Source organism: Mchenga conophoros, linkage group LG23, assembly GCF_057382185.1.
Source record: "Mchenga conophoros isolate Kocher_MC1m ecotype Shallow Benthic linkage group LG23, M_conophoros_male_GT1.1, whole genome shotgun sequence".
In the NCBI taxonomy this organism is placed as follows: domain Eukaryota; kingdom Metazoa; phylum Chordata; class Actinopteri; order Cichliformes; family Cichlidae; genus Mchenga; species Mchenga conophoros.
The window spans coordinates 29,064,686-29,083,199 of NC_140547.1; the positions used below are offsets into that span (position 1 = coordinate 29,064,686).

The 18,514-nt window shown below is 40.7% G+C and overlaps 1 protein-coding gene across 2 annotated transcripts in view; it reads right to left on the minus strand.

The window, feature by feature from the left end:
* filip1l (filamin A interacting protein 1-like) overlaps nucleotides 1–18,514 on the minus strand; it is a 110,868-nt gene that overhangs the window by 13,258 nt on the left and 79,096 nt on the right. For both annotated transcript variants that reach the window (XM_085264382.1, XM_085264381.1), the window contains exon 5: nucleotides 98–2,933. In XM_085264382.1, the coding sequence (XP_085120508.1) occupies nucleotides 98–2,933 (2,836 nt within the window). The remainder of the gene's footprint in view (nucleotides 1–97; nucleotides 2,934–18,514) is intronic.

Genomic DNA, 18,514 nt, shown 5'->3' on the forward strand with positions numbered 1-18,514 from the left:
TTTTTAGGGTATAGAGTTGGGGTATAAGAGGTATCTTATGGGCAGGATGGGATGGAAGGTTTTGGGGGTTATCAGGTCAGTCGTAGGCATTACTTACTGTAATTTGTGATGGCCTTTGGATTGGGGTGGAGGTGGGCTTAATCATGATGCTACTTGTGATTTTGCTGTTGGCTTTGACAGTAGGAGAACTGCAGTTTGCAAGCACCTGAGTCCTTTGTTCCGGAAGTCCAGGCGTGTGGCATGGACTCTGCGTTTGGGACGAAGTGCTGATGCCCTGAATGAATGGGCTCCCTAAGTGAATGTGGATTTTGTTGTCCTCTGTGGTGATGACGTTGGGCCCCAAGCTGGGGGACCTCTGGACCTGCCAGCTGTTCTGCCTTTCGGGGGTCACGCGGAAGACGGCGTGTCCTCCAACAACCTCGACTGGCTCCGTGGATAAGGAGCGGTCGGGGGTGCCTGTCATCACTGATACTATTTGTATTGGTGACATGGCTCTGTCTGGGGTTACAGAGCCACAGGAGTCTGGGGTCATCGCTCTGGAGTATGTAGCCATAGTAAAAGGTGACAGGGCCCTATCTGGTGAACATGGCTCATCAGACACAGAGGAGCTCTTAGATTTTGCTGTTGGGGAAATGGATTTTGCATTAGGGGATATAGATGCATTCTGGATGATGGTAATTCTTTGTTTGGGTGGACCCCCGCTTGTGGGTATGACAGCAGTGCTGGTGAATGACTGGGTGTTTTCTGTGGTTGGACTGGTGATCTCTAGCGTTGCAGTGTTGTGTCCGTGGTCAGGTGTCACTTTAATATGCAGAGGTTGCCCAGGACTGTGGGTCAGCACGACGTCTCCAGGCTGAACATGGCTGCCATTCTGCCGCGGGTGCATTTTTCCATTGACCTGATGAGGAGCGTCTTTGTTCTTAAGGAGTGGGCCTCGTGCTCTTTTCAGGTTGTTGTTAAGATTATTTACATTATTGATAATCGAGGGGCTACATTTGGTGAGCTGCAGCTCATTGCTGTAATTAGCATTTTCTTCTGGTTCGTTCTCGTCGTACAGCTTGCCGTTCACCACTGCACGTTCCAGCGGTGGCATACCCTTGCAGTTGGGAGACATGAAATCAAGTGGGTCTGTCTGAACCTCCTTAGTGGAAACATGCAGGTCTGAAAAGCGCCTGCCGTTCATTCCTGGGCGAAGGCTTTTGCTGAATCGTCGGTATCTTTCCAGCTCTCGAGTGAGCGTCTCCATTTCTCTGGCCAGTTCTTTGTTTCTGACTTCCTGCTGGGTCAGTTTTCTCTGCAGTGTCGAGTGGTCAGTTTTCATGCGGCAAATGGACTCTTCTGTTCCCATGTATTCATGAATCTTCTCTTTCAGAGCTGCCACCTCTCTGGTCAAATGGCTGGACTTGGCCTCCTCTTCCTTAAGGCGTTTGTAAAGGACGTGCTCTTGGTTGCACTCTTTCTTTTCAACCAGCTGGTACTTTGAAAGCTCTTTTCTAGATACTTCCAGCTCTTCCATCAAGGCTTTAGCTTTTTCTTGCTCGTTGTTAAATCTTTTCTCCAGCGATTCAAACGCCTCTGTTTTTAATGATTCGCCTTCCACCACTTTCATGTCTTTTAACTTGCGTCGGAGGCGTTCGACTTCCTGGGTCAAATCTTTTACTTTGTTGTCTTCTTGCTGGAAGCGGTTAGCAATTGGCGTTTTGATATTCTCCTCTTTAGCCTTGTTTCTCAGGTATTCTCTCTCTATTGTCTCAAGTGATTGCAATCTTTTCTTCATCAAGCTTATTTTAGACTCCAAATCGTTACTCTTCTCCTCCTCAGCTCTTAACCTGGCCTTCAAGTCATCCTTTTCCTTTGTAACACTGCAGATTTTCTCCTCAAGCTCAGCCTTTGATCTCAGTGCTTTCTTGCTTTCGTCAATAAGCTTCTCTGTAACTGATGTAACTCTGTCCTGTTCAGCCTGCAGTTTGCCTGTGCTGTTCTGGACTTTGTTCTCCATTTGCTTCAGCTTCTCTGCCATTGCCTTTCTCTCATCCACCAGCATCACTGTGAGAGTCTTTAGCTTGGTGAGATCTTCCTTCAGAGTCAGCTCTGTCTTTCCCAGCTGGCTTTCAGCAGCCTCCAGTTCTTTGACTCTGACTTTGAGGACTTCCAACTCACTGGTCAGAACCTTTGACACCGACCTCTCTTTCTCCAAGTTGCTTTTCAGTGAGCTGCATTCTTGTTTGCTCTTACTGAATGCATCCTCTAGTTTCTCCAAGTCCATGATTCTCTGATTCAGTTTGTCCACTTCAGCTTTCAGGCACCGGTTTTGGCTGGCCTCTTTCTCCAGTTTTTTGTTGAGGTCCCTGCATTGGTCCTCCATTCTGATCAGCTCTTCATCCTTTCCCTCCATTTCAAGTACCCGTTTTCGTAACTCTTCAAGCTCTGACATGAGGCCAGAGTTTCCACACTCACCGCGGCTAATTTTGTCTCTCAGCTCTTGCAGTTCCTCTTCAGCCCTGCGCAGGGTTTTATTGGTCTCCTCCAGCTCATCAAGCTGCCTGCTGAGAGCTGAAAGCTTCTGACGCAGCTGCCTGTTTTGGGCATCCTCGCTGGTTAATTTGGCAGTCATGGCTTCCTGTTCCTGATGGTATCGACTGGCTTGGTCACGCAGCTCAGCCTCCAAGCGACAGACCTTTTGCTCCTCTTCCTGCAGACGAGCATTAGCTGAGCTCAGCTCTTCCTGGGCTTGTGAAGAACTGGCACTCAGTTCTTGAACTTTAGCTGTCTGTTGATTCAGCTGCTCGGTAAGACGCTGCTGTTCATCCACAACCATCAATGCAAACGATTTGAGTTTTGTCAGCTCCTCCTTGAGGCTTGCCACCTTTTTGTTGTTTTCTTCGTCTTTGCGTTCTTGGTAGGCCTTTTCCTGATCAATTAACAGCTTTAACCTGTAATAAAAGGAAAGAAAAAAAGGAACATGATTTTTAGGAATTTGATTAGTTAGCTTTTTTCCTGACAAAAGTACGTTATTTAATTAAAAAGCACAAAATATAGAAAATGTAAAAATAGGCGTTAATTAATTTTTCAAACCGTATATAGGTTGATATTTCCTTTTAATATTTACCTTTGTATTTTGTTATCTTTTGATAATTTCTCAATTATTATTTATTTATTTTTTGGCAGCTTAAGTCTTCCATAGAGGGTAAAAATAGAGCATCCTAAACCTAAATATCTAAAATGCTAATCCTGTTTATCCACTAATATTATATAAGAAAACCCCTAAAGGAACTCTACACCCTCACTGTTGTTATCCATACAGTCCAGCTCTCCAAGCTCTGACACATCATAAACACTGTTATTTTCCCAGCATTTCAAAGGAGGAATAAAGTTCTTATGTCATGGAAAGTTTAACACATAATAAAAAAAGCATCACTTTATGTTCTGAAATACCTTTGGTTCATTTTTGTTCCCTCAGTGCCAGCTAATTCTCATATGCTTTGGAAACCTGAGTTCCTGCTCTAAATAGTGGGTCTTAAGTTTAACAATCAGTGAATTTCCGAAGGTTTCCACAGTGGGTGAGGTGGTAGCATAAGACCTACGTCCCCTGTCAGAAAAGAGACACACAGCCAAATGCTGACCTCTGAAAGTGATCATCTGACTGGACAACATGACATATTGCAAGCACAATAAAATATGTCTGTGACCCACTTATAATCTAAATCTGAGGCCTGATTGTTAGCTCATAGAAGGAAATAACTGCATCATTGCACAAGAGCAAATCAGGAAATCAGGATTCAAGCAAAAATGAGAAACACTTTAGAATGTAAACTTTTTTAATGTCTGTCACAGCTGACAAACTGACAAAAATAAAATCAGAAGCAGTCTGTTTAAGAAAAATAACAAGACCCGACAGGGTAGCATATGTAATATTTATATTTCCACAACTAATGAAATCCCATATTTTTATACTATAGAATATGTTTGCCATGTGATGCAGCTGTAGTCCCTTAAGTACAGTGTGCAGCCCGGGTCAAGGCGTCTGGCACATGCATGCATCACCAAAGTGCCTACAGCCCCTGGAGAAAATATGTTATGACTGCTGTGTGTGCGTCTGCCAGGCGTTTCCACACAGATGGCCCACTGGCATGGAACAATCCTTTAATTAAGGGGTTCCTCTACTACCAACCCTCCTCCCCCTCACTAAACCCACCACCACCTACCCACCCTGCTTTTTTTTTCTTATACTTTTAAAGGAATTCCCCCTGCTTCCAAAAGCAATTACAGCTCCGCAGAGTTTATTCAGAAGACCCCCCCCCCCCCACACACACACACACACACACACAAATTCCACATGTACACTTGGGTTGTGGGCCATGATGTAAGTGTGGTACAGTAGGGTGGGTCACTTCTACAGCAGTATGGCATTTCTTTCTTCAGTAGCTGCTAAAGGGCAGTTGGATTTAGGGGGACACATGTAACTAGATCCATGTGCTGCTATTACACAGAAAAACACCCAATAAAGTACATATAAATTTGCATGATTAAGAATAAGACCTAATTATTAGTGTGGTTGTAATGCATTATGGGAGGAAATCTTTTTATGGACAAGTAAAAATAAACTTATTTATAGTAAATTATGTTGAAATTTTCTAATAAAGATGTACCATTCTAATATTGGGTATAGTCAGAGTAGAGCATTGAACTAGAGGTGGTTAGATCAATCCAAATATAGATAGCAACGCTGGTATCGGTATCGTATCGATACTGAAGCGCCAGGGTTGATACTTTATATAAATATAACTCTAACATGCACTGTGAAAATTGTCTGAACCTTTCTGTTTCTCATGTTTTATTTGCTTATAGCACATTTAAACAACAGAAGGTGACCCAAAGCGCTTCAGAGACAGGCACAAGGTGCCAAAAACACCCAGTTTCAAATGCATGAAAAGCTTAAAAGTGTGTTTTCTTGTGCAAACTAATTATTGTAGAAAGTAAAAGTCACAGTGATTTATTGATCATTAACATATGTTAATCATTTGGAAACTGATGAAGATTCATCTCATAAATCATGACACCCTGCTCTATCGGTATCGGTATTGGTATCAGCGATACTCACCCTGTATTTGGTATCCGAGCGATACCAAAATTTATAGTATCACACAACACAAGATTGCATCATCCTTTATAGTTTAGCTTTTCATGGTAAACTCAAAGTATATTTACTCAGCTATTATACTTTAGTACCATTTTTTTGGAAAGGTTCCCCGGTATATTACTTTAAACTTCAGTCAATTACATTTAAACAACTACAAAAGCTCTATTCACTTTTACTACTTATATTCCAGTTTAACTTAAAACAGAGACAATCTACACATTTTGATCTATTCTGGTGAAATTACATGAAAAAGTTGAAGTTATATGGAGGTATATATTAATACACACTTACACGTATGTCAGTTTTAAAAAAATGATTTATGTCTTGAATAAACTACTTTGATTTTTGCATATAGAGGATTGATATGGCTGCTATGCTGGGGTTATTAGGTGACATGGTGTTCAACAGTGTATTAAACAAATCTCCAATCATGCTTTTTCATTTCAAGGAATCTGATAGCCCCAAGGACTTGCACTTTTCTGTCTGGGTTTTATCAACATAGCTTGCTCTTGTTTTTAATCCTGTCTCCTACACATGTTGATTGCAAATCATGCCCAGGACTACAAAGTGCTTGCCAGTGGTGTCATCAAAATACTTATCGCCTCATCAGGAGCCATGCATGTGCTGAAAGGTTGCTTTTTCTTTGATTAGATTATGCGTGTGAAAAGCTGCAAAGCAAAACTCCTCTACAGCAGGCAGACATGTCCTTTTCAAACCAGTTTGTAATCACTATTTATTTAATCTCTTATCTCTGTCCCCACTGTTTTCCTAGTGATGTCATCGGCGAAAATAGAAAGATCAACATACTTTGTTCCCTAGTATTACTGGAAACTCTGTCACTCTGGCTTAAAAAAAAAAAAACATGTTAAAAAAAAGTCCTGAAATGGATATTAATCCAAATTACTGCATGCAAGAGAACTTTGCATCACTAAAGACAAATTCTACCTCCTTTGTAGGACTATATTACTCTGTGCCTGATGTACTCTGTGGTACAGAAAAAAATCTTTAAATCAGATAATTTGTTCCCGGACTTCTTCTCATCAGGGACACACAGAGAGATGAATGTAATTGGCCAACAGAGCAACATCTGAGACCATTTTGGGTTGTTAGATATAATTTAGAGCACACTGCATGTTGCATGGATGCGGCAAAAACAGACATAGTGACACTTGGTGAAAAAAAATACGATGGACTTATCTATCGTGATGTCACCCATTGTTCCACACCTTGAGCTGTCAACGTTACCATATTAGCCAAAGCTGTTTTTCAAGCCAGACGTTAGCTTTTATTGATAAAAGGGTGGATGGCTAAGTTAGCAGCTAATACTAGCTAGCTTGGTTAGCAAGCTGCATTCACAAAGTGCAACACAACAGACCCATATCAGCTAATTAGTGTAATTAGTGTAGTTAGAAATAATAGAGTAGTAGAATTTCCCTCAGCACATCTGAAGGACAAACTTTTTGGATGGCCTATACCATAATAATCTAATATTAGTCAGATAATTTATTAAAATGCAACATACATACAGTGAAGGGGTCCAGTTTAATGACTCAAAGTAGTGGATGAGGCTTAGCAGACTCCGATCAGCTTCAACTACCTGTGTCAGGGAAGCTCAATTGTCCAGCTGGATAAGTTATTAAAAAAATTATCCCACTTAGAGTTGTTATGAGAGGGGGAAACTATCCATAGAGGCCAAAACCTTTTTTCTTTTTCCTCTTTTTTTGGTCAAAGTTGAAAACATGTTTTCTAATGCTTTGGTCTTCCATTTTAAAATGGGAGCCTTCCACGATTGACTCCTTTCTGGAGCCAACCTCAGGTGGCACCTAAAGGAAGTACAATCAAACTTTTAAATGATGGTTAGTAGCTCAACCTACCTGCTGTCACCATCTAATTTACTATGTGTGTTGCATTTTCAGGGCCACATTTTGAACCCCATCACGCTACATTTTCAGCATTGCAAGAGTGTAGCTCCTTTACGCAGAGATCTGTGATTCTTGAAAAAAGAACAGTTTAACAGCTATCACTATTACCACTCATGGAGCAGCATGTGCAAACTTTGCATCAGGTACTAATCTCATTCAGAGCGGTTTCCCCAGGAAGACAGATGCATAGTCACCACTGTCAGTCGTTAAATGTCATGGAAAAACAAGTCGTGCTGAGTGATTTAGTGTGTTAGGGTCCTTGAGTGGATATCTTAATGTTATATTATATTTTCCTTTTCTCTCAAATGTACGATAACATGAATGCACTCAAAGAAAAGGAAACATCCAGTCGGGAACTCTCAGCCAAGTCCATATGGGAGACACACTAGCACACATTACAGCTTTGCCGAGGGCTTCCCTCTGTTTTTATGCTGGAAACTGTGGCTCACCCGCTGTGTGTAAAGTGCCGCTGCGCCTCCTCTGCGGGTTGCTGTGCCATTTCCTCACCGCAAGCGATTAGGTCATGTATGTATAGACTAATATATCCTGTGCACATACATGAACATCTCCTCCTTCTTTAACAGATGCTGGTGTGACAACAGTTCAAAGGGAGGACACTGATTGATGAGGTCCACGGACTGTATTTAAAATCCGCACAGGCCAAGTGATATGCCCCCAGAGTGCAATCAAAACGCGTGATATATGTTGTTCGGGTATTTATTAACTTCCTGCTAGTGGTATTATGATTAATAACATGGTGTGAACCAAACAGAGACCTGGATGTGACTCTCCTGAAACATTCGGGTCTTAAGCACCAAAACTGTTTTACTTACTTTAAACACAGCTGCTGTTTTATACAATGCAGTTAATGGCATTACTCTTAATTGGTGTGACTTGAATTAATATAATATACTTATTACTATCATCACAGAACTATGCCATCTGCTATTGCACACGCACTCAGTCGCACACAGTCATTTTTCTTGTCGTTACACATGGGACCCAAATATTTGTGTGTAATTCAATTAGGCGTACATTGTGTACTAATTTCTGCTTATTATTTGACTTACATAGCACGCAACGAGGAACATTTAGGACCTTACCTTAGATTTCCCTAATTTTACAGTCTACATATTTTAGTTGTCATATTAAGTGCTCCTTTCCGATCATTTCTATTAAATTCATTCAACTTTTATAAGAATTTCTCAGCAAATATGCAAAAAGATACTTGGGAATTAAAACCCCCACAATAGTGTCTAATTAAGTAGAATCTAATGTCTTAATTTTCCTATGCAGCTGTTTTAAAGAAGACACATTTCAGATGTAACTTACAGTAACTATACAAAATATAATTTAAAAGAACAACCAGAATGACAAGATGCAAGTCTGAAAATCTGTGTGCGTTCAGGCTCATCAAGGGAGCAGCTCTTTTAAAGTTTTGAAAGTTCTTCTCCTCAAAGGCAATGTTTTGTGTGCCTACCTGTGCCAGCGGCTCTCTCTCCCAGCTTTACTGCCACAAGCTCATGATCAACTTGCCGTACAACACCCGGGCTCTCGGCTCTCCCGCTCTCTCTCTGATTCTCAGACTCTTAGTAGCAGTAATGTGGGCATTCCTGCAGTCAGACCAAACAATAAGGGATGTGCTCCCTGCCTATGGACCATTACATCATCAACATGTCCTTATATGGAGCTTTGCATTGCAGAGGCTCACAAGAAGGGGGTGTGCTTGCTCGCATGTGTAACTGCGCTTGAGCAAGCCTGCTGGAGTAACTGTTTAACTAAAGGTTGTGGCACAAAAAAAATAAGAAGGGAAAAGGTATGCCTTGTCGTATGTAATGTGTGAAATATCTGCACGGTCTGTCAGTGCTCTAGAGGCCGAACAGTAAGCGAGGACAGATGAAGAGTTCGAGTTACAGTATGTCCTTATGGGCCTTGTCAGCTTAACTAATTTTTTCAGCCAAGGGAGAAGAGGGGAAAAAATAATCAGCTTGCAAAGTTAATAAGAGATTCTTGGATGCGGATTTGTAACTGAGACCAGTGCTGGAGAACATGACAAGACTTGTAACGCATACTGTATCTTTGTGAAATGTATACACAGCCCACTCCTAAGAGATCCCCTGGCATTTAGTCTCTCAAAAGGTTTGTTAGTGATGCTGATTAAGCTCAGGGAGTGTTTCCCTTATAGCCACCTAGTAGCAGAACCTGTTTAGTGTCATGGAGCGGTGAGCACAGTTAGTATGCTGTATTATTGAAATTCGAGTTAAAACCTATTTAGTTTCAAGCATATTAGAGTGATGAAAAAACATAAAATGTAGTTTCTTCTCCCTAGGCAGTGTTTTTGTCCACATAATGGCAGATTTAGTTACCAAGTACTGACCTGTTCTTTCACCAAACATGGCCCATTATGTCAGCCAGGTCTTCTTTTTTTTAAACTTTTAAGCACTATTTACTTTTTTCCATAAATGTCAGATGTAAAAGTAGTAGAGAGCTCATTTTTACTACCTCATTTAGTACAGTTAGGAAATGGCTGGAGTAACGATGATTTCTCCGCACATGCTCAGTGGGATTCTGTGAATTCTGTTGAAAAGGAAAAGGATCGTTTGAACCTAATTTTGAAAGGGGGGGGGGGGGGGGGGGGGTGACTGCAGGTTTAAAACTAATTAATTATGGATGTTATGAAACCAGATTTTTTTTTTTTTTGTACCAATATGAGTAGATTTGCTTGATTTACCTAATACGATGCCAAAACAAGTCTTGTTTTTTGTTTGGTACATTGTGTCAGTATAAGCATTTATATAATGTTATTCATTGCAAACATCTGAGCTGACGGAACAAAGTTGATTTCGCAACAGCAGTTCCAGCTATCTTAAATAAACCTGTGTATTTCAGCATAAGAATGATAATATTTTGGATATTGTTGTATGCTGAATTGAACACATCTGGATGCCATTTTTTAGGTGCTTCGCTAAGCTGGAAATATCTCTTTCCTTTGTCTGAAAAGCACAAAAGAATCATTTGCATATTGCCTTTTTTGTAAATCAATTATCACCCCTTATTCATCCACCCACAACACAAAGTACTTCCATACCCAACTCTTACTGCTTTTCTTATCAATGAGTAAGGGTGGAGCTATTGAAGTATCTCATGTGACATCATGTGGGCAACTGATGCATAGTTGGACATGATACAATCACCGGTTGCTAGGGGAAAATGTGTATTCACCAACTGATTACAGAAGTTCTGGGGCATTGCTGGCTGTCATTGGGTAAAGAAGCAGTACCAAAAACCTCCTGTAATTGGTTTTGTTGTTAGAGGATTGCTAAGATTTCCTGTAGTTATTTCTCTATGAATAATAACTATAAGCTCAGCGGTAATAAACTTGAAAAAGTGTGACACAAACTGGATTCGCCTTGCATCCGACTTAGGACAGTTTCACTACAGCTTGGAGAGTGGCTGGGGAAGTCAGTCAGTTCCACTCAAACTACAACCGCAGCAATATCCCAGCACCCAAAACAATCACTGGGAGGATTTTTACCAACTGGTTGGGGAATACACGTGCCAGGCGGTCACTGACTGGTCTGTAGGCCTGCATGACTGGGGTCTTATTCACTCGATCCTATATTGTCACCATGATTCTCACACTTCAAAAATGGTACACAAGCTAACATCGTGTGGTTTGTGGTCACATGTCTGCAAAACCTCAATTGCAGCAGCTGCACTGGTCACCATCTTCCACATATAGTTGTCCTGTGCTTGTTGGCACCCTCCTCCTTCAGCGCATAAGGATAGACTAGAGCGCTCGATTTATATGCTGCCTATGTTACCTAGGGTAGGGTAGCCAACATAGTGTAGGGTATCATGGACATTTGTTCTGGCTACATTCCTAGTTTCATTTGAATCTTCAGGTTATTCATCTAAAATAGCTATGCTAATACGGTTGCTGCTAGCTAGCATACAAGATTTTATCATGACTGCATATAGCCTAGTATAAGTAAGTTAGTAGTGTATTGATGTACTTTTCTTTTCTAAAATTAACATATTTCGCTCAGTTTATATGTAAAAATAAAAAAGCAGCTCATTAATAAAAACAGTGTGTGTTGTGTGTGCAAACTGTATTAAATACAGACAAAAAGTGGGACTATTTAATGGTTAAAAAACAAAGTTTCCCTCACTGTAGGTTTGTCTGCAGTGGATATAGTGGTTTGATGGCACAACAAAATAAGAATGATTACTTTACAAGTAAGAAGCTTACATTTTACAAATTTAGAGCGAGCTAGTAGAAGTTTTGTTCTGTGCACCAAGAGTATATTGAGATTGAGATGCAGATATACTTGAGTCATAGCCAATTAATAATTAATAATCCAATCATTTGTTGTTTAGTCTCCTGCAGAAATAGAAAGAAGGCTTAAGTAAGATGATTAGATATGTAATTAGATATCTGTCTGTTTTTAGGCCTGCTTTTGATGATGGGGGAGAGGGGGGGGGGGGGTTAGTATTACAATTTCCCCCACTTAGTGGGCTGGTGTATTTCAAGTGATCTGAGTATGGGGAGAAATGTCTCTCATACACATCAGAACAACTTTCTCTGGTAAAATAAACTTGTGTGACTATGGTCATGTGTTTTTATTAAATATGAATCTGGAGGCTGAAACATAGAATCTAAAGCAGCCATCATGGCCCAGGAGCAAACAACATCTGCTTCCCAGCATATTTTTCACAACTTATTTGCTTATTTATCTTTTCAAAATCCAAAGTATAAAGATTACACATTGGAGCTCTGCCTTTGGACTGAGCCAGGTTATGAGAAAGTCTGAAGCAACGGTTGGGTGGTTAAACATCTTACCTGTGTGGTGAAAAGTGGCTTTAAGCTAATGGCTCCACAAACAAAACAATGGCGTTCCACACTGTGATGTAATCACAGCTTAAGTCAGCGCACATCAGTCTTTATCTGTGGCGCATTGTTTGGCTCAAAACGCCAAAGTCTTAATTTTTTTCTTCATCGGGGGTGTTCTCACCTTACTCTGAAAATTCTCAGCCTTTAACTGAAGACAGAAGCCACAGTGTGTCACCTATTGTCACATGAGGGGCGCAAATTTAATCTTTAAGTGAGGTTTCCCAGTTTTTCGTGGGAATAAATGTGCCCAGTATATTCCAGACAATAGGAGTGGTGACACTTCAGGAGCATTTCAGCGAGTGACATAACTAGCTCCTGACAAACATGGTGCGAGAACGGCAAGGTTTCATGCTCGGTGTAAGGTGACAATGCATGGCAGACAGCAAATGAGTTACATAACAGTTTGTAAAAACACAAAGCATGTTCTACGAGTACGTGCTTCAGGCAGTCGCAGTTATAAGTGATTCCAGCAGTGTAAGGGAATAACGAGGGCAAGAGTCTTCCTGTCTCCTGCCCACTAAATACAATATGTCATGGCTTCACAATGGCTGAGGTCACTGTTGCTAAATGTTACGAGCTCTGCCAACTGAGCTGAAGGAACTGGATTTTCTGGGTAAATTTAAAGCGACAGTAGGGCAGGATTAATATGTTAAAGATGTGACCATGTTAAACTTACTTGATGACCAGGATACAGATTAAAGGCTCGCAAGTGTTCAATCTACATGCCCATCTGACTTTATGACCCTTCCTGTCAGCTGAACGCTATGCAGTATGAGGAAAAGTCGGTATTATCATTTATTTCTGGCATCACAAGATGTAATTGTGCATTGACCATACAATAATACTGGAAATGATGCTTTTACATTGAAATTGAGTTAGCGTTCAAGGCCACAAGCATCTAGGAAGCGTTTTCATCAGAGTCTGGACAACTTTAAGGCCGGAAATGTAAAACCCAAACTTTGTCCAGTGGCGTATTCCAAGCAAAATTCAATTTAGCCGATACAGCGGATGCCAGCATACACAATCTGAGTCTATGTCTGTTCATTAATAGTGCACGGAGCAACGTTCGTGAGTCGCAGCGGGTGCCAGACACGACTCACGAATTCCTAAAAGGAAGTAAACTCAAAACATGTGGCCCAACAAGTTATGTTTAAAAAAAAAATCCAATTAATCACAGTGTTTTTTAACCAATTGGAGGAGACTGTTGTTGGAGGACAATGAATGAGGCTGTGTGAAAAGCAAGTCTGTGCAAAGAGTGTTGGTAGAAGCCAAAGATAGCATGTCTTTCAGGTCAGGAAGTTCCTGTGCAAACACACAAAATGTGATTTTGTTTGGTGTCTTGAACAGGTTATATATCACCAACTAAAAAGAGAGGGACTGGGTAGAGCTTTCTGTATGGGAATTGTCACATGTTACTCAACAGCTAAAGACCAAAGAGATGGGAAGCTAAAGCACAAGCAGAAAGACATCGTTGCCTACTTTTCTGAGACTGAAGTCTTCACTCATTTCATAGACGAGCTGTTTTTTTCAACCTTTTGAAAATCTGCACAGTGCAATACTTAGTGTGATGGATTACCATCAGCACGATCTGTTATAGCGATGTGTTTTTCCCCATTTCCCTGCAATAAAGTGTTTGTTCTTGGAACAAACAATTCGGTCATCCAAAATAAGACCCTGTTTCTAAATCAGGACATATTCAGAGCCCTGAGTACTGTACACTTGAAACAGATGTCAAGGATCAAACACAAGAGCGGGCCACACAAACATGTTTGCTGTGACAAGCCTCTGCCAAATGACAAATAGTGTGGGGATGAAGAGGTGTTATGCAACCTCAGTGGAATGACTATGGCGCTGACTATACACAGAAGAATGAAGGTTTGGGATTTGGTTTGGATGAGCAACGTGTGCTTTTTGAACTCATCCAGTCTCAAGGCACAGTCTTCCGCCATTTCAACATGTTCTTTTGGACCTGGTATTAGTGAGAATTCCAGATGTGTACGAATGAGACATGATGTGCTTATCTCGTACATGAAGCATTAGTGGGTCTGAAAGACTGATGGCCTGCTTTCTAGTGCTTTGTTCAGACTGACACTATCATGGTTTCCGGTGTGATTCTGACTGGGGATGATACATCTTTGTCATCACAACAAGAACAGTTGAATTGTACTGTGGAGGAAAAGTAAAGCCTTATTTTCAGAGTTTGAAGTTGGCTGAGGTGTAAAAGTATTGGTTAAGGAATGATGGAAAGATGCATGACACATAAGTCACATGAAATCGGCTGATTCTGTTATTTACGTGGTTAAAGGGAAGCACACCGAGTTTGAGTTCTAACATTAATCACCAGGTCTTGAAATGAGTTAATATGACCTCAGATAAACTACAAAACAAGTTTGGGCAGTTTGCTGCTCTGGAGCATTCAGGCGTGTGTTAACACAATGCCAAGGACAGACATCAGCAGTGAGCTTAGAAAAGCAGTTATTGCTGCCCATAAATGTGGGCAGGGTTATGAGGCCATTTCCAAACGATTTGAAATCATCCTATAATGAGAAAGATTATTAAGTAGCAGAAAACATTTAAGATAACTGTCAGCCTTTCCAGGAGTGGATGTCTCAGCAAATTCACTCCAAAGTCAGACTGTGCAATGCTCAGAGTAACTGCAAAAAACCCCAAGAGCTGCGTCTCATATAGTGTGTTATATAGTCTGAAGCACGGTAGTGGAGGTGTGGTGATTTGGGCTTGTTTTGCAGCCACGGGACCTGGACACCTTGCAGTCATTGAGTCAACCATGAACTCTTCTGCATGTCAAAGTATTCTAGACTAGTATTCTAGGACATCTGTCCTGGATCTACAACCGAATAGCTGACCAGTCAAAGTTCAGAACTCAACCTAACTGAAATGCTGTGGTGGAAAATGAAGTGTTATAAAGAAGAGAGGGCCTAAATTCCCCTACAATGATGTAACAGACTGATAAAGTGACAAAGAGCTTGTAGGCTCTACAAGCTACTGAAGGATGGGATGTATTTACCTTTTCACACTGCTTCTGTATTTCAGCTTCATTTTGTCTAAATATACAATGAAATGGTGAAATCTACCACATGCTGTTTCACACCTCAGGTTAGATTTAAATCATTTTAGATGTTGCTAAGGACCAGATGATTTTTAAAAATATATTTATGCAAAACAATGTTTTATTTAAAGAGTATTTAACGATATTGTGTGTTCCTTTTTTGTTCCTGTTTCATAAGATCATTTTCTTTTCTTCTGTAAATTTAGGTGCAGCTTGAAATGATTTTACGGTGAAACTTAGTAGACTTCCTGAATTGTGGTTTATCTTTGGACATGGATCTGCATAACCAAAATCAGTCTTTTATCAACTCCGAAGCACATGCTGCAAAATTACTTCAAATTTGTGGGGGAAAAGAATGAGAATAACATCACAGTGAAGTACAAATCATGTCAGGGTGATAATAAGTGTGTGTCAGACACATGACATTTACACAAAGCATTTGAAGACTAAGAACAGCTCTACAGAATTGTGCAAGTGACAGAGCTCCTGAACCACGGTCAGCAGCAGACCACATGAACTGGACGGGCAACTTTGACAGGGAGGGAATCGACTCAAGTCATTTTGCTATTCCATTAAAAAAAAAAACCCATGCACCTGCACTCACACACCCTCTGTGCATAATTACAACCATATATAAGATGGTACAGTCAGAGAAATGTAGCCACAGTTCTAAAAAAATGCAAAAATATCTGTCTTAGATTTCAAATGCAAAGCTTTTCTCTGTATTACTGTATTTAAATCCAAATCCAATTTATTTATACAGCACATTTAAAAACAGAAGGTTTGCCCAAAGTGCTGTACAGAAACAAAAGGGGAAAACACAAGATAAAACCATTGACACTCACATTAAAACATAATAATACACATAATAGCTTACAACATGATGCACCTTGAGGCTGATTTGGCCCTATATAGATCAAATTTAACTGAATTACATTGAAAGCTGGAGACACACAGGGGAAGCGTTTTCTCTAGGTGCAGAAGTGGATCCATGAACTCACCACGCACTCGTACAGCTCACTGTGTGCACAGTATCATGCTTAAAATCAACTGCACAGACCTCTTTTTAGATTCAAAGAGTAGTGCTGTACTGCACTATACCGTGCATAATACTGCAAATTTTGGTATTGATCCAATAACAATTAAATACAGGGCCAATATAGGTGATATTGGTGGTGTGGGTGTTTAGGTTTTTCCAAATTGCATGAATAAGTGTAACTTATAGTTTAAGTATGTAAGCAGAATTCAGTTGAGGGGATCCAGTGACTTTATTGGGCGAACTTGGACCGTTGAGGCCCATCCTGAACAGCAGCTGCTAACTTTTAGTTCATCTAAAGCTGTCACTACAAGGGAAATTAACAGGCTTGCGGTAATTGCTCTGTAGGTATATTGTGACAATTTACTTTTAAATGTAAGGTTTCCCAGTGCTGGTAAATCGTTGCACAGATAACAGGGGAGCAGGGAAGTGCTTCTGAGTGCATATTTGTGCATATATATATATATATATACAAGGTATGAATCTGATAAAACCATTAATGTCCAAACCAGATGGAAACCAGAGATAAAGCAGAGTGTGTGTTTTTTTTCAAATAACACATGTGCACATTTTTTGCCCCCTAGCAATATGTTTAAGGATCTGATCCACTGGCTGCATGAAGCAGAAGCAGACAAAGTCAGACAAAGACACACAGTCACTCTCTCCACTGAGTGTGGTTTCTGCTGCCATCACGGACAAGGCCCGGTCTTGCCCAGCACACTTGAGGGCTGTCTAACACACACGTGCGTGTACAATACACACAGCCCAGGGGCTGATTACCTGACATACATACATGACATCATCGCCTTGTAATCAAATCCATATGTCAGCTTCCCTCCTCTTCCACCTCCTCCTTTTAAGGTCTATCTTGCACAGGGTTGTCTCATTTTTGCATCTAACCCGTGGCTCCTTAACCTTCGTCGTATTTGTCACTCTCCTCTTTTTCCTCCTCTGCTTCACCGGTTTTTCCCTATTTTTGCCCACCTCCTCCATCTGTCTCTTGTTTCTAATCTTAGCGCAGGCCTCAGCATGAGCTCTGTTAAAATGGAACATGATTTGGATTGCCCGCCTAAAAAATCCCATGTGGATGTTTGCTGGCCTTTTATGGTCAAACTTGGGTTTTATGGCTGTTCCTCTGGCTGAAGGCCTTTCACTTATTGTTGTGATGACATACTGTAGAATCCAGATATCTGTAACTGCATGTTAAAAGTGAGCCTGATCCTCCTGTGGTTGGGTTCCCCCTCTATAGCCTGCATTTTTTCTTTCTTTTTTTTTGCCTTTAGTATGCTTTTTAATTACTGTGCATGCTGCTGCCATACAGTGAAGACTATTTGGTCCTCAGTTTATGTCTAATCCATCAGCTTGTTGACTGGAAACTGATGGTTGGCGATAACCTTGACATTTTACCTCTTCTTTCCCTTGGGGAGATTTTGTAGCACCTAAGGCATTTTTACGACCCAAAAAAAGGCTTTGTGGTTTTTGTGCACTGTCCTTTAGTTACGAAACAATTTAATTGCCAGTGCATAGCAGGTAACACACGTCATCCCACGATGGAGGGATATAAGATTATGGGTAGGAATCAATCATGGCTGCTTCAGAGTGAAGCTCTGCCAGACAGAGAGGCTGTAATTTACAAGCTAACAACAGCTATTGCCTAAAAAAGGATTACACTTGTAGTGAGAAATCAAACGAGATGTGTACAAGTGTTTGTGTGTGTATGTGTGATCTCAGTCAGCAGGGAAGGCGTGTGTCTGATACCCTCAATTGGTACAGCTGATAATCATTACCCCTCAAAATCATTGGACTATGGGTTAAATCGCAAACATTTAAGGGGGATGTTGGCGATCTGTTTGCTCAGATGTGGTGGATTTCAAAGCCCCGGGGTCACACATTTACTACCAGCCATTACATGTACAGAATGGCAAGAACTCGATACCAGCTGGTTTTACATAAAGGAGCGCAGCCTGTGAACACAGGGGCTGTTACTCAGATTGATGTTAGGTGTGCCAGTGTAAGGTGGAAGATTACAGCTTACTGATAATACAGTGGGGGAAATAATTATTTGATCCCTGGGTGAATTTGGAAAAAAAGAAAAAAAGAAATGAAAGCTCTGTTATTTTAATGTTAGTTTCATTTAAATGGAGACAGACATAATATCAACCAAAAATCCAGAAAAAACATATTACATAAAAGTTAAAAACTGATTAGCATGTCAGTGACTCAAATACATGTTTAATCTCCAAACAAAACATTACCTTTAAGTTTCTTGGCCATTGCTTGGCCAATCAAGCTTCATCTCTCCACAAGATTGAGGTCTGGAGACCGGCAAGGTCACGCCATGACCATAATGTGCTTCTTCTTAAGCAACTCTTTGTTGCCTCAATAGTTTTTGGATTATTGCCAAACTGGAAGACCCATTCACTACCACTTTCAATGTTCTGGGTGAGAGAAGAAG